This window comes from Oncorhynchus masou, chromosome 24, assembly GCF_036934945.1.
Source record: "Oncorhynchus masou masou isolate Uvic2021 chromosome 24, UVic_Omas_1.1, whole genome shotgun sequence".
Classification (NCBI taxonomy): domain Eukaryota; kingdom Metazoa; phylum Chordata; class Actinopteri; order Salmoniformes; family Salmonidae; genus Oncorhynchus; species Oncorhynchus masou.
The window spans coordinates 60,657,225-60,674,125 of record NC_088235.1 but is presented as its reverse complement, the minus strand read 5'-3'; the positions used below and the strand labels follow the sequence as shown (position 1 = coordinate 60,674,125).

General features: G+C 43.6%; 1 protein-coding gene across 1 annotated transcript; it reads left to right on the top strand.

Moving 5' to 3' along the window:
• The first annotated feature begins 10,185 nt into the window (after window positions 1-10,185).
• LOC135512423 (potassium voltage-gated channel subfamily G member 3-like) lies at window positions 10,186-16,405 on the top strand. The gene is made up of 2 exons (XM_064934445.1): window positions 10,186-11,151; window positions 15,606-16,405. The coding sequence occupies exons 1-2, from the start codon at window positions 10,499-10,501 to the stop codon at window positions 16,249-16,251; spliced, it is 1,299 nt and encodes a 432-aa protein (XP_064790517.1). The 5' UTR covers window positions 10,186-10,498; the 3' UTR covers window positions 16,252-16,405.
• The last annotated feature ends 496 nt before the right edge of the window (window positions 16,406-16,901 follow it).

The window sequence follows — 16,901 nt, the reverse complement described above, 5'->3', positions numbered from 1 at the left end:
CGTTATTGATGTCACTTGTTAAATCCAATTCAATCCGTGTAAATGAAGTGGAGGAGATAGGTCAAAGAAGGATTTTAAACCTTGAGAAAATGTAGCCATGGATTGTGTATGTGTTCCATTCAGAGGGTGAATGGGAAAGACAAAATATTTAAGTGCCTTTGAAGAGGGTGTAGGTGCCAGGCGCACAGGGTTTGTGTCAAGAACTGGGAAGCAATCAACACCTTGTAGAATCCATGCCTTTGGAGGGGGTGCAACTCAATATTAGGAAGGTGTTCGTAATGTTTGGTATACTCAATGTATACAGCATAAGTTGTTTGTCATTAAATATGGTCTCTCTAACTCTATCAATCTCTGAGTAATTAGGAAAAAAACTAAAAGTGTTACTTTTGTCAGAGTCCAATCTGAGGCACAAACTAGATGAAAACATGAACTCATTACCTTGATGATTTTCTGTTAAATCTAACCCTTCTGTAAATCAAGCAGACAGCAACAGATGATCATCAATTCGCTATGCATATTAGATCCAGGCACAACGGTCTTCACCAGTGTAACGAATGAGACCAAAAAAATTCATGACATTCCTCGCAAACCCCATTTTTGCCAGATCTTGGACTGTTGTTGCATCGCATGCAGTATCACAACAGCTTTTTGTCACTTGACTGTCATTCAGATGATGAAGTGTGAAAATATCACGGTGTAATTAAACAGCTCGACACCAAATGCGCATCCAACAAGTATTATGCATAATTATTGAAGAACCACGTTAATGACAGTACCGATTTAGATTTTAAGTATCAAGGTAAGGTGACTCTGTCAGAAGCATTCGATTTTGTAATCCCATACATTTTTGGGGACTTGTGCATCAATGAAAACTGTTTTCACCCAGTAACATGAGGAGAAACAAAATGCAACGTAGTTACACTGCATTTCTCAGATATCTATACAAAAGATTATCTGACAGCTCGATCCAGGATTCATACCGGGTTCAAGTTCAAGGTCTAAATTTAACTGATTAATGCTTAAAATATGATATAACAACAACTTACACTGCCGTAAATGCAAGGACAGAAAAGTAATGTTTTATGTCACACGATTTTGGACAAATTCGTCAAGACACCAACCATGAGAAAGGGTTCATCTTCATGTAATGACATTTTAAAAAATTGCCAATGACTTATCAACAGCTGTTTCAAGTTGTTCAGCATAGGAAATCTTCACTGGTACCCTAGTATATAGAAAGAACAATTACCATTCACCAACTTCATCAGGACATTTTTGTAGGACCATCTTTCCCCCCTGTCCCCCTTTCCATTTCACAGTAAATTAGATTCCACACTTGAGAGCAGGGCCTTAGTCTGACAATGTCATTTCTCAGAAAGAGTGTGTCACAAAGTCAGAAGTAGGTCAGAGTAACCAGGCTACTCACATGAGTTGGCCTCCATTCAGGCTTCAGCAGATCCATCTCTCTGTTGGTTTCCTCTATTTGTTGATGTCTGTCCCCAAGGCAACTGACAGCACAGTGCTGTCTGGCTGTGTGGATTAGCCTAGAATGCGTAGGTAGGTTTAGGGTTTCTGAGTGTGGAAAGAATTTCTAAGCAACATTGAGTTCCCTTTCAGTCAGTCAACAACATACTATGGGGAATCTCACTAAAGATGTTTTACATTGCGCAAACTTCCCCTTAGTGGTAGAGCCTGCTCACCCCCTGGATGTTGGGTGCTGAAGTTTGTATGGTTCTCATAAGGTTCCTAATCACAAACATTTAGTTATTCGTTGGATTGCTTTGCCTGGCTATAGCACAAACTAAGATGGCATACGCGACCGAAAAGTTAGTGGATAACAAGCCGGTTTCAAGTTTGAGACCATGCCCCAATGAAGTCAAAAATACTCACATTTGTTGTCTTGTATGTCTTGACTCGGTGCATTCTCAGGCTGTCCTCAAATCAGTTTGTGTGTGGGACTAGGGGACGGCTGGCACTGTTCCCGTGCTAGTCCGCAGCACAAGTTCTCTTGACAATTGTGTAGCATTTTTTAGGGGGCTTGGTGTTTCCCAATAGTGACTTCCTCTCCCGGGTGACCGTACCTCGGCTGAGCCTGAGTTGAGGGAAGCAGAGAAGGATTGGGTCGCTGGTCGAGTCAAATGTCTCTCGGTTCCTGTGCTCCCTGTCACCGATTATGTAAGGTTAATCAAAGAGAGAGACCGACCAGGTTCTGTGGGTCTCCCCCCACCGACCGAGTCTGCCTTGGTTAAGCACCGCTTGCCTCTCTTCCCAGACTTATCGATGAGGGTCTGGGTCCCACCTTATCGATGAGGGTCTGGGTCCCACCTTGGTGATCCAGTCCTACATAAACTTTCAAGACCAGGCTAGCTAACAAGCACTGCCTGGCATGCTAGCCAGGTTAGCTACCTTGCCAAGGTGAGCTAGCTACTGCTAGCAATTCTGGCTTCCTAACGGTGGAATTACTTGGGTAGCTCTGCAGTCAACGAGACTTGCTCGCCGAGCTTAGACTAAAAGCCTGATCATGGATAACATCGGCTAGCATGCATAACTTCTGGTGAATTAAACTTTCTATTGTTCCAGCAGCATTATGGCAACCCCATTCCTATTTCAAATTCCTGAATTTGGAGGGAGTGGAGAAAGCGGGGATGAGTCACCTGTTCGCACCTCCACAAAAATATTACTGTGACGACAGTGCCCCCACGTGTTGTTACTGCAAACAGGATACTACGTCAACCATTGCCGTAGCCCTCTGTGCCAGTAAGGGGTCCGGGCTTCATGCAGGCTATACAGTCTCACAGAAGCACAACGTGTGTTGGAAGCTTGTCCACGTTTAATGCCCCCTTTGTTACCCTGTGTTCCATGGTGTTCACAGGGTTCAAGGGGTATATCAATCTCCCCAGGGTGAACATATTAAATTGGGCGATTCGCTCTCTGTCCACACCTCCCAATAGGGTCATTGCTGGTATTCGTTGCTGATTCCTGCCTCTAGCTAACTAGTCCCTATGGGGTGCCAAGTGGTACAGGTTAGGGGTTCTATAGGTGATTGGTTTCATTCCTCAGAACAAGACTCAATTACGAATCGCCCCAGAATGGGTCCATTTATCAGAGCTTTCTGTCCATTTTCCAGGTGGGTTACAAGGTGCTGTGGCATGATATCGCTTTTTTCCTGGGTCTATTTTTAATACATGCAGTCTAGCACTGGGTGTCAGACAGTTACTGGGTCGCATCTTACCGTCTAAACCGAGTGAGGCTCATTGTGAAAGAAGTACCCCCAAGTGGCACTGGGGTATGTTACGGATTGCTAGAGCCCTTGAACCCAGAGTGGACCGGGTTTCAGGCAAACCTGGGTGAACAAGCACAGTTGTGTCAACCTAAAGTTCCATAGTGTTTCTGGGTGTCAAAAGTGTTGCGTCTCTTACATGTGGGGTCAATGAAGTGTCTCTTCTCCACATCGACACGCGGTGGTCGACAATGGTGTAAAGGGAAAAATAAACAATCTCTCCAAGGTGGCATCTCGCCCCTTCAGTTGGCACTGACGGAAGGCTCAATGTCTGTTTCATCCAATAGGGTGCCTGCACAGAGTTGCTCTGGGTCATACAAACAGTGAAATTGGAATGCAGAAACCGAAATACCTTATTTACATAAGTATTCAGACTTTTGCAACGAGACTCGAAATTGAGCTCAGCTGCATCCAGTTTCCATTGATCATCCTTGAGATGTTTCTACAACATGATTGGAGTCCACCTGTGGTAAATTCAATTGAATGGACATGATTTGGAAAGGGACACACCTGACTGTAAAAGGTCCCACGGTTGACAGTGCATGTCAGAGCAAAAACCAAGCCATGAGGTCGAGGGAATTGTCCATGGAGCTCCAAAATAGGATTGTGTCGAGGCACAGATCTGGGGAAGAGTACCAAAACATTTCTGCAGCATTGAAGGTCCCCAAGAACACAGTGGCTTCCATCATTCTTAAATGGAAGAAGTTTGGAACCACCAAGACTCTTCCTAGAGCTGGCTGCCAGGTCAAACTGAGCTTTCAGGAGAGAAGGGTCTTGGTCAGGGAGGTGAACAAGAACCCGATGGTCACTCTGACAGTACACTAGAGTTCCTCTGTGAAGATGGGAAAACCTTCCAGAAGGACAACGAGCAACAGTTTATATACAATAACATGATGTCATTTCATTGCTTCACAGAATCCCCTCCTCTCGACCGGGACAAAGTGAGGTTAATAGTTCATTCTAACTTACCAACACACTCACAGGTCACACAACATAACTGAATTAACTTTGGACCCCCCAACATTATCGATCACCACTTAGCTGACAGTGCTAATTAACAGAACCTAGGAAGGCACTCACTTCCTTATCTAAAAACCCCAGAGCTCAGTTTCGTTGGTTCAACCATAGGTTAACTACCTTACTTACCTTAATTATCTGCTTACTTAATCCACAACCCATTCGTTTCTGCCTAGTTGGAATGGTGTTCATTAACTTTAATTACTCCTTGTCCATGTCACACAATCCCTTATGAACTCATATTGTTAATCAGATATAATAAAACAGAGTACAAGTTTACTTAGTTACAGGGTAGTGAGGTCTGCACAACGCATCACCGGGGGCAAACCACCTGCCCTCCAGGACACCTACACCACCCGATGTTACAGGAAGGCCATAAAGATCATCAAGGACAACAACTACCCGAGCCACTGCCTGTTCACCCCGCTATCATCCAGAAGGCGAGGTCAGTACAGGTGCATCAAAGCTGGGACCGAGAGACTGAAAAACAGCTTCTATCTCAAGGCCATCAGACTGTTAAACAGCAACCACTAACATTGAGTGGCTGCTGCCAACACACTGACTCAACTCCAGCCACTTTAATAATGGGAATTGATGGGAAATGATGTAAAATATATCACTAGCCACTTTAAACAATGCTACCTAATATAATGTTTACATACCCTACATTATTCATCTCATATGTATACGTATATACTGTACTCTATGTCATCTACTGCATCCGTATGTAATACATGTATCACTAGCCACTTTAACTATGCCACTTTGTTTACATACTCATCTCATATGTATATACTGTACTCGATACCATCTACTGTATCTTGCCTATGCTGCTCTGTACCATCACTCATTCATATATCTTTATGTACATATTCTTTATCCCCTTACACTGTGTATAAGATAGTAGTTTTGGAATTGTTAGTTAGATTACTTGTTGGTTATTACTGCACATGCATTTCACTACACTCGCATTAACATCTGCTAACCATGTGTATGTGACAAATAAAATTTGATTTGATTTAAAATGATTTGTTCAGTCATTTAATCATAATTTTCCCAACAGAAACCTGGCACCATCCCTACGGTGAAGCATGGTGGTGGCAGCATCATGCTGTGGGGATGTTTTTCAGCGGCAGGGTTTGGAAGACCCAGTTTCATGTTGAACATTGAAACTGTCCTCCACATCCCGGAACCGACCTCAGCCTCTCAGGGGGCCCCCTTCTTGGGCATAACAGCCTACTATCTCCGGTTTCTGTCCCACTACTCTCAGACCACAGTGCCCCTTCGCCAGCTTCTTAAGCTTCACATTCGTTTTGTATTGTTTATTGTTTTTGTTGGCGACATTCTAATAAGGAGGAATATGTACGCTCACCACACTGCACCTTGGTCCACTTCTTACGACGCCCGTGACACAGTGCTTCCTCTATCCCAACTTTACACTCCCTCTGACAATGCCCTCCTGCACATTTTTCACATTGTGGGATCTCCCTTCTACACACTGCTGCAACATGTCCGAATCCTTGGCACCTTATGCACCGTAGCAGGTTCGGAACATAGGCCCCCACAGAATAACAAATATAACCTAACCTTATCTGGTAGAAACTCAGTGTCAAAGCTCAACAAGTCTCGCCGTTGCCACTGGGTCTATGTCTCACCAAACGGTGGTCGTCACAAATACCAGGAATAATCTTTTTAATTTGATCCACCTCTACACTCAACGTTACCCCACTGGTCACTCCTATGAGTGGTGCCCTGCTCCTGAGAGCAAAGCACAACGTAGGTTGAGCCCAGAGCCGCTCAGTGCCCACTGCCTCTGGGAGGAGGACGCAACAAAAAAATCCAAACAATTCCACTTTTCGAAACCTTCACAGATTTAACCGATCCCAGTTTACCCTTAACCCAGCCTGAAACAACATACAGGTTGGCACTTTTTCCCCAAATCTTACTCCTACCGGTCCAAAATCATCTCTGGACATGAAAAACGTGTGAAGTGTGCACCACACCTGTCACCGCAGGTACTTCATCCAGGTCTGGCTCAACTTCACAGCACTCTCTACTGCCAATCGACTCAAGGTTCTCAAGAGAGCAAGTAGATTTATAGGTAATTTCTCTTGATTTGTATTCAGAAGATGATTGTTTGCGCTCCGGAGATGTAGGTCTGTACTTAAAACCATTTTAAAGCTTGGGCATCATTGCACCTCCGCATGCTCCTCCAGGATTCTTGGGAACCTTCTTCTTCTTTAAATTGGGTGATCGCAGCCAACTGAAAGGTGCATACACAGCCACCTGTTAAGGGGCTCCCATGGACCACCAAGTGGCACAGTCAATTGGCAAGTGCACATTAACACAGCTTCATTAAATAGTACCCGCAAAACACCAGTCTCAACATCAACAGTGAAGAGGCAACTCTGCGATGCTGTCCTTCTAGGCAGTGTTGCAAAGAAAAAGCCATATCTCAGACTGGCTAATAAAAAGAAAAGATTAAGATGGAAGATGGGAAAAATAACACAGAGGACAGCATCCCGGAGTCGCCTCTTCACTGTTGACGTTGAGATTGGTGTTTTGCGAGAATTATTTAATGAAGCTGCCATTTGAGGACTTGTGAAGTGTCTTTCTCAAACTAGACAATCGAATGTACTTGGCCTCTTGCTCAGTTATGCACCGGGGCCTCCCACTCCTCTTTCTATTCCGGTTAGAGCCAGTTTGCGCTGTTCTGTGAAGGGAGTAGGACACAGCGTTGTACGAGATCTTCAGTTTCTTGGCAATTTCTCACATGGAATAGCCTTCATTTCTCAGAACAAGAATAGACTGATGAGTTTCAAAAGAAAGTTCTTTGTTTCGAGCCATTTTGAGCTTCTTTGTTTCAAACCAACAAATGCTGATGCTCCAGATACTCAACTAGTCAAAAGAATGCCTGTTGTATTGCTTCTTTAAGCAGGACAACCATTTTCAGCTATGCTAACATAATTGCAAAAGGGTTTTCTAATGATCAATTAACCTTTTAAAATGATAAACTTTGATTAGCTAACATAACATGCAATTGGAGCACAGGAGTGATGGTTGCTGATAATGGGCCTCTGTACGCCTATGTAAATATTCCATTTAAAAAATCAGCCGTTTCCAGCTACAATGGTCATTTACAACATTGACAATGTCTACAATGTATTTCTGATCAATTTGATGTTATTTTAATGGACATAAAATGTGCTTTTCTTTCAAAAACACGAGGACATCTCTAAGTGAGCCCAAACTTTTGGACAGCAGTGTGTCATAAACAACAGTTCTACATAAACACACACTTCAATAACTTGTGCCATAACTTCTACTTTAAGTCACATTCATGAAGTAATTCACCCCCTCCGATATTCATCAATTTGGTTATTCACGTCAACCAATAAATGTTCCTCAATGGCTCGTTCATGTGAATGGGCATATTGGAAGACATCGTGTCAGTAGGGATGAGATTTTGTGTTATATTGTTATATTGTATCATGAGAAACGGATCGCAAAGGTGCAATGTTGCTTAATTAATTCGTGTTTGGGATGTTCTGATGGGAGGGGCTCCCCCTACTCAATGAGCCTCTCTTTCAGTACAAAGGGGGAACCATTTTGGATTGAGCTGTTGAAGGGGCAGCATTGTTTTCAGCTGTCTCATAATGTATACTTTTGATGGCAGTACTGTTGTTTTTCTTACGGATTCACTATGTAAATAAACACCCTTACACCGAAGCACATTTGCGGCTCCGCCATCTTTTTATTTTATAGAGGTTCGATTTTTTAGTTTAGCCTTCTGGCCTACTCTACTTGACAATACCTACAACCATTAAATAGGATTCTCTCAGGAACAGGTGCCGATTCGCCGCTATTCACAATGGTGCTGAATCTCCAAGCATTCTGTAGCTTGTAGTTCGCAAATGCCTACAAATCTGTCACATCCACTGTATTTTTCCTGGAGGTCTCCTGAACTGTGGCAACATGCCCCCTCTAGCTGTGATTCTGTTAAAGACACATACACTACATCACCAAAAGTATGTGGACACCTGCTCGTCGAGCATCTCATTACAAAATCATGGGCATGAATATGGGGTTGCCCCCCCTCTTTGCTATAACAACCTCCACTCCTCTCACCAAAACCAAAAGTATGTGGACACCTGCTCATCGAACATCTCATTCCAAAATCAAGGATATTAATATGGAGTTGCCCCCCCACCACTTTGCTATAACAGCCCCCACTCTTCTGGAAATGCTTTCCCCTAGATATTGTAACATTGCTGCGGGGACCTGCTTCCATTTAGCCACAAGAGCATTAGTGAGGTTGGGCACTGATCTTCGGCGATTAGGCCTGGCTCGCAGTCAGTGTTACAATTCATCCCAAAGGTATTCGATGGGTTGAGGTCAGGACTCTGCAGGCGAGTCAAGTTTTTCCATACCAATCTCGACAAACCATTTCTGTATGGATCTCGCTTTGTGTACGGGGGCATTGTTATGCTGTAACAGGAAAGGGCCACAATGTTGGAAGCATAGAATTGTCTAGAATGTAATTGTATGCTGTAGCGCTAAAATTCCCTTTCACTGGAATTAAGGGGCCTAACCATGAAAAACAGCCCCAGGTCATTATTCCTCCTTCACCAAACTTTACAGTTGGCAATATGCATTGGGCCAGGTAGCCTTTTCCTGGCATCCGCCAAACCCAGATTTGTCCGCCAGACTGACAGATGGTGAAGCGTGATTCGTCACTCCAGAGAACGCGTTTCCAATGCTCCAGAGTCCAATGGCGATGAGCTTTACACCATTCCAGCCGAGTGGCATTGCGCATGGTGATCTTAGGCTTGTGCGCGGCTGCTCTGCCTTTAATGAAGTTCCCCACAACAGTTATTGTGCTGATGTTGCTTCCAGAGGCAGTTTGGAACTCTAGTGAGTGTTGCAAACATGAACAGATTATTTTTATGGGCTATGTGCTTTTTTTTTTATTTTACCTTTATTTAACCAGGCAAGTCAGTTAAGAACACATTCTTATTTTCAATGACGGCCTGGGAACAGTGGGTTAACTGACTGTTCAGGGGCAGAACGACAGATTTGTACCTTGTCAGCTCGGGGGTTTGAACTCACAACCTTCCGGTTACTAGTCCAACGCTCTAACCACTAGGCTACCCTGCCGCCCCAGCACTTGGTGGTACCGTTCTGTGAGCTTGTGCAGCTTACCACTTTGTGGCTGAGCCATCATTGCTCCTAGACATTTTCAATTCACAATAACAGCACTTACAGTTGACCGGGCAGCCCTATCAGGGCAGAAATTTGACAAACTGACTTGTTGGAAAGGTGGCCTCCTATGACGTTGCCATGTTGAAAGTCACAAGCTCTTCAGTACTGCCATTCTACTGACCTATGGAGGACATGGCTGTGTGCTCGAATTTATACACGTCAGCAACCAGTGTGGCTGAAATAGCCAAATCCACTAATGTGAAAGGGTGTCCACATAGTGTATCTCAGGTTTCTGAAGAGGAGAGCAATCATCCCTGACCACAGATTTTTTTATGTGGCCCTCAGAAGATGAATTACCCGAAACATTGTAATAAACGTGGTGCTGCATATTGATTAAATACTTAAGTTACCATATGCCAATTTAATGAGAAGTACTTTTGTCAAAAAGCACATATGGGCTCATGCACTGTGATTAGGCCTATATTATTAATAGTTTTACAGTGTAAACGGAATACTATCGATCAACTCATAAAATGTCAAATAAATATATATCCTGCTTGTGTAGAGGGTGGCTCCCATCGATTGTAAAACGCGATCGTTTGCAATATATCGTGTGTTTTAAAGTGCGCGCGCGTGTGCGCGTGTGTGACATCACTACTGGGATCTGCACCCGGAGGACTAGTTTGGACACTGAGTAGAGCGGAACAACAGGCGCTCAGAACACCAGTACGATGTCGTGCAAGGATAGAGTAGCGCGCTCTGTTGCATAGTCCTCACGACACAACTCCAGTCGTCCAGATATATCTCTCTCAGAACAAGGAAATGACGAAAAAGCTTGTAATAACGGCCAAACGCAATAGGGACGTATTGACTCCAATATTGGATTTGGAGAGGAATAAAGCATGATGGTTTTATAAGAAACTGGTGCCTTTTGGCGCTGTATAAAACGAGCAGGGTGCCTTTTTCAATACTCTACAAACACCTGTCAACAGCTGAAAGATGAAGTTTGGGAAGAGCATCTGTATTCTTAATGTGGGTGGCACAAAATATGCGTTCTCTAAGGAGGTGATAAAAGATTTCCCTCTTAGCAGAGTGAGCCGTTTGCACAAATGCGCCTCGGAGAAAGAAGTACTGGAAGTATGCGATGACTATGATCGGGAACGGAACGAGTTTTTCTTTGATAGGCACTCCGAGGCTTTTTGTTTCATCATGCTGTACGTAAAGTACGGGAAGCTACGATTCGTCCCGCAGATGTGCGAGCTGTCATTCTACAACGAGATGATTTACTGGGGGCTGGAGAGCTCACACTTGGAGTTTTGCTGCCAGCGAAGACTGGATGATAGGATGTCCGACTCATACATTAATTTCTCCGAAGAGGAAGATAAACTCGACAAAGAAATGAGGGGGGAGAATTTGGTGACTCGAGTGGTCACAGAGAGAGAGGATTCAAAGTGGCTGGAGAGAATGAGAAGGACTTTTGATGAACCGACTTCATCAGTCGCAGCACAAATCTTAGCTTCAGTGTCCGTTATATTTGTTATAGTGTCCATGGTGATGCTTTGTGCAAGTACTTTGCCAGATTGGAAAACCGCTGAGAACAACACTGTGGTGGAGCACAGGTACAATCCAGACTCTTTAGAGCATCCATCCGGGTATATATGTCCTATCTTTTTATATATTTTGTATATTTCCCCGTTATTTGATTGTCTGCAATGTCCTACATGCTTCTATGCCCTTCTTCTCAGTAAAGGACCTCAAGAGATGCATAACGTGTTATTTATGCTGCTGTGAAGTACATTTTGCCCATACACATTTGCAGGACCGGCTCCAGGCATAAGCGACATAAGCCGTTGCTTAGGACCCCTGGCCGCTAGGGGGCCGCCAAACCCCCAAAAACTCAGTTGGGGTCTCAACTTACTGTTGACAGTTAGAATAGTTGAAAACACAAGGTGTAACTTCGAAATTTGGTCATGCAACAGCAGTTTTTTTTATTGTTTTATAAGTCACTGACAGTCACTCAATTATCCATGTCAGCTAACAATTGCTAGATTGGTAAATTAGTTTAGCCAGTTATCTAATCATGGCTGAATACATTCCCAGTGGCCCTGACCTTAAGGGGGCCCTCACTGATTTTTTAAATCATTCTCACTTAGATATCATTGATATGGTATAAGTCATGGCAAAATGAGTAGAACTGCAGAAAATGTGCTTTAACAAATAATAACAATAAATACACACCATGTCAAAATGGGTAGAATTGCAGGAATTGTGCTTTAAAATGGCAACATTTTCTCTACGACCCATGGCAAAATCTGTAGCTTTGCAGGAAATTATTATTTTTCTCTCCGCCATCAAGAGGGGGGCCATTAAGGGGGGCCTCACAACCAAATCTTGCTTAGGGCCCCCAAAAGGCTAGAGCCGGCTTTGCATTTCTGTGTCTTTTAGAACTCATGCTAATTTAGAAGTTTGTATTGTTGTATTATGCATATGATACAACCTCAAAATCTAAGGGGTGTAATAGACCTACTACACCAGTCCTTGACTACAGCTGTCCCGGTGGGGAAGGGGACAGAGGAGGCGCTGAGTGTTTAACAAAGTTAATGTCAAGGTAGCTTCTGGTCTGATCTTACCAAGTGAACAACACATTTCATGTGGCCGACATTTTCTATGTCAGCCAATTGTCATTAAAATATGACATATTACACACTGTTAGCTTAAAGGTGTTCAAACTAAATGTTCATTGCCATAAGCACCACTGTCCCTTGCACTATTGTCGTTTTTGTCTCTGAGTTCTCAATTGTTCTGCATTTTATCTTTCAGCACTAACACGTCATAGTCTTTAACGCAAAAGAGGCTGAAGGACTTCACAAGTAGGAGCGTTGCCTCTCTTGTAACAGACAATACATGTTTACAGTAATACAGTTAGATTAAGGCAGGAAATGTATCATGAGTTGTTACTGTTTTTTGCTCCCTTTTTGGATATGCGCGTACAGTATGTATCGCTAACTGTCCTAGGTGCTGATTTTAGTGGCATCCGACAGTACCAGTCCAAGGTGCTGTTTTCTTTGTGGCATTCTACACTAGACCTACAGTACCTGGCCAAGGTGCTGTTTTCTTTGTGAGATTCTACACTAGACCTACAGTACCTGGCCAAGTTGCGAACTTTAGTGGTAGCCTACTACAATATTCAGGACCTGTCCATTTTGAACAGTACCTGTCCAAGGTGCTGATTTCTGGGAGAGTAGGCCTACTATTGTCATAGGAGACCATCGAGGAGACAGATGATAATAACAATGTATTGCTGTTTCGTGGTGTAATACACTGTTGGTCTCATGTCTACTTTTATTTAAAGAATTTTGATGTTTTGAAGGAGATTAGAACATACATCAATCAAATTGAGCCATTTATCAAAACATATGACTGTGTCAGCCAATACTTCTGTCCATTTGTCTACAGAGCTGTTTGTCATCCCTTTCTTGTCTGCTGTCACTCTGCTCTTTAACCTGTGTGTCTGTCTTGTATCCATGACTGCCACGCGGACCGCTCTCAAGGTATTGGTACCTGAAAGGCACCCAACAGTATCTGTGTGTGTGTGTGTGTGTGTGTGTGTGTGTGTGTGTGTGTGTGTGTGTGTGTGTGTGTGTGCGTACAATTGTAGGTAATGCAGGTAGGTGTTGTTCTAAGTAAATGGTGGAAGGTTATGGTTGTACCTGATTTACTTCCCTTTGAAATGGGCAAATGATGTATTAAAGTGAGCATGACATCACAAGGTAACAGTAAAGGGGACTTCCATTCTACCTAAACCACTTTGGACGTGCTGAGCCCTTTCACCAAGCCCTCACCTGAATGCAAATTACAAAAGTTTATATTTGGTCAAAATTAAATATTTGTCAGATCTCACCAAGGAGATGTGGGTGTGGAGTCAGGCGCAGGAGAAACAAGTTGAGAAGGAAAAGGACGTTTTATTTAACCAGCTCAAAATAACAGGACACCGGACTACAACAGTAGCCACAAAACCCCACTCAGACACAGTCCAGGGAAAAACCACCTGTTAAAAATGAACTAAAGAAAACGCAACCCAAATCTAACTGACAGTCAAACGAAAACAATCCCGCACAAAAACCCAAAGGAAATAAATCGAGATAAATAAGTCGAGATAAATACCCCCCCTAATTAACCAAAATGAAACCAGGTGAAACACAAAACAGACATAACCAAAAGAAAAGGAAAAAGGATTGGTGGCAGCGAGTAGACCGGCGACGACGACCGCCGAGCACCGCCCGATCAGGGAAAGGAGCCACCTTCGGTGGAAGTCGTGACAATATTTGTCAGCATATCATTGACCCAAGGCAAGACTGCTTTATGTATAACAGGTTGGGGAAAAAATGATGATAGCAACAGTGACCCCTCAACATCACCACAAACAATTATGTGAGATTATTCAGTGTATCATTTATAGCTGGAGAAATATGAATAACATATTAATCAATATTGCATTTCAATGAGAAAGCTCATCATAAATGACATGTCATATTGTATGAGATATCCGAATTCATTCATATCAGCATTTGAGAACAGCATATTTTTTGATAGACTACACTGTAACTGTCTTTTGAATGACTGACCGCAAATCCTTCATAACAGCCCTACCTTTACACGGAACCTTTGTGTCAGCCTGTCCTCCCCCTCTCTAAACGTAATAGGCATGCTCAGGGCTCAGTCTCAACCAGGTCTAACTTGCCTTTAATTCATGGTAGAATTGAGGGAAAAGAAGCCTCCAAAATCCCTGATCAGTATTCTTCTTACCATCCTCTTTCCCTGGAGCTGAAATCCCTCTGTCCGTATTCCTCAAAGTCCCCTCAAAGCCCTCAAGGACCAGGAATGGTCTCAGAATCAGATGAATGTCGAGAACGTGCATGCCAGTTTCATTTGTCATTTGTTGCTGTTACAGTGCCTTCAGAAAGTATTCAAACCCCTTGACTTTGTCCTCATTTTGTTCTGCTACAGCCTGAATGTAAAATGAATTAAATTGAGACTTTGTGTCACTGGCCTACACACAATACCCCATGATGTCAATGTGAAATGATGTTTTTAGAACATTTTACAAATGAATACTAAATGAACATCTGAAATGTCTTGAGTCAATAAGTATTCAACTCTTTTGTTGTGGCAAGACTAAATAAGTTCAGGAGTACAAATGAGTTTAACAAGTCAGTTACATGCAACAATAGTCTTTAACATGATTTTTGAATGACTACCTCATTGCTGTACCCAACACATACAATTATCTGTAAGGTCCCTCAGTCGAGCAGTGAACTTCAAACACAGATTCAACCACAAAGACTAGAAAGGTTTTCCAATGCCTCGCAAAGAAGGGCACATATTGGTAGATGGGTAAAAAAAAGCAGACATTGAATATCTCTTAGAGCATGGTAAAGTTATTAAATCATTGCATGTAGAAAAAACTATAATAGTGTAAATTACAACCCGATCTTAAAAAGGCAGAATATCTTCTGCATGTTCTGGAATTAAATTACAACAGGATTACGTTGTGAAAGTGTCTATATTACATATAGTGTCCATAAGTCATAATAAGGCTCCAAGAATATAGCCTACCAGCTGTTTGAGAGTGAAGCTTTATGAGTTATCAATGTGGTGAGACAGAAGCCTGCTATGAGTTGCTGGTCAATCAAGCCACTATCGATACAGTAAAACAGTGTTGTATAAGGGATTGACAGCTCCATTCTTCAATAGAACGTCACTCTCCCACTGCACCTACATTCTAAGAAAAAAGGGTTCATCAAGGGTTTTCCATCTGTCCCTGTAGGATAACCCTTTTTTGGTTGCAAAACCTTTTCACCCAATGAATAGACCCTAACCCCCAATAAACCCTTTAAGGAGCCATTCAGTGAAAATGATCTAACTGGAACCAAAATGGGTTCTACTTTGAACCAAAAAGTTTCTGCTGCCTCGATAGCCATAGCTACTTTTTCTCTTAAGTCTGTAATGTCTGCAGCCCATTGCTTGTAGATATAGTGTGTAGACCTGTAGTGGAATCCCCTTCTCTCCTTCTTGCTTTAACTCTGCCTGGTTCTCCCTCCCACAGGATCATCGAGGCTGTGTGTATCAGCTGGTTCACCGCCGAGTGCATCGTGCGCTTCATAGTGTCGCGGGACAAGTGTGAGTTTGTCAAACGGCCCCTCAACATCATCGACCTACTAGCCATCACGCCCTACTACATCTCCATCTCCATGACGATGCTGACAGGCGAGAACTCGCAGCTGCAGCGTGCGGGTGTCACCCTGCGTGTCCTGCGCATGATGCGCATCTTCTGGGTGATCAAGCTGGCACGTCACTTCCTGGGCCTGCAGACTCTAGGGCTGACACTGAGGCGCTGCTACCGGGAGATGGTGATGCTGCTGCTGTTCATCTGCGTGCCCATGGCCATATTCAGTGCTCTAGCCCAGCTGCTGGAGCATGGCCTGGACTTGGAGTCGCCCAACGAGGACTACGCCAGCATCCCTGCCGCCTGCTGGTGGGTTATTATCTCCATGACCACTGTGGGCTATGGAGACATGTACCCCATCACCGTGCCTGGGCGAGTGCTGGGTGGCCTGTGCGTGGTGAGCGGCATCGTACTCCTGGCACTGCCCATCACCTTCATCTACCACAGCTTTGTGCAGTGCTACCATGAGCTCAAGTTCCGCTCGGCCCGCTGCACGCGGAGCCTGTCCGCAGAGTTTCTCAACTGAGGGACCACTGACGTTGCCTGAGGGTTAATGGGGGGGGGGGGACACCCCTCGCTACTCCCCAACACCTCTTCAGAGACCTCCATCCACACTAGAACTGTGTATTTATCTGAAACGTGGCCTCTTTCATTGTCTCACACGTATTTTGTTGATGTATCCCTCAGTTGCTGGGGTTGTGGATTTTTAGGTTTGCAGACAGCACAGCCTTCAACCTTCAACAGTAAAGTCCAAGTAAGAAGTAGTGGAACCTGATGGGAACTAGGACAGTTTCCACGGCTGCCATGGTGACAGTGGTTTTTGGGGCAGAGGACATCTGGATCATGTCAGACCAGAAGGAGGCCTTCACGTACTGTGGATTACACTGCTGGCTGGCATTCTTCTCTTCTCATATGGCGACATGCAACAAAAGGGATTTGAGTTTTAATGTAATTTTCAATCCCACTCTCTGACAGTGTCACAGTGTGGGAAATGGAAGGTATAATTTTGCTTCTCTTCCTTAGATCATTTATTTCTAATATTCCGCCGGCCAGTGAGTGAACAACAATGCATTTCAAAGAACCAAAGTGTATCAGTACAGTGTACACTGTATGTTCCCTTTAATCTTTCACTTCAACGCTCACCTTTCTGCTTTTATCTTGCGTACACAAACCTGA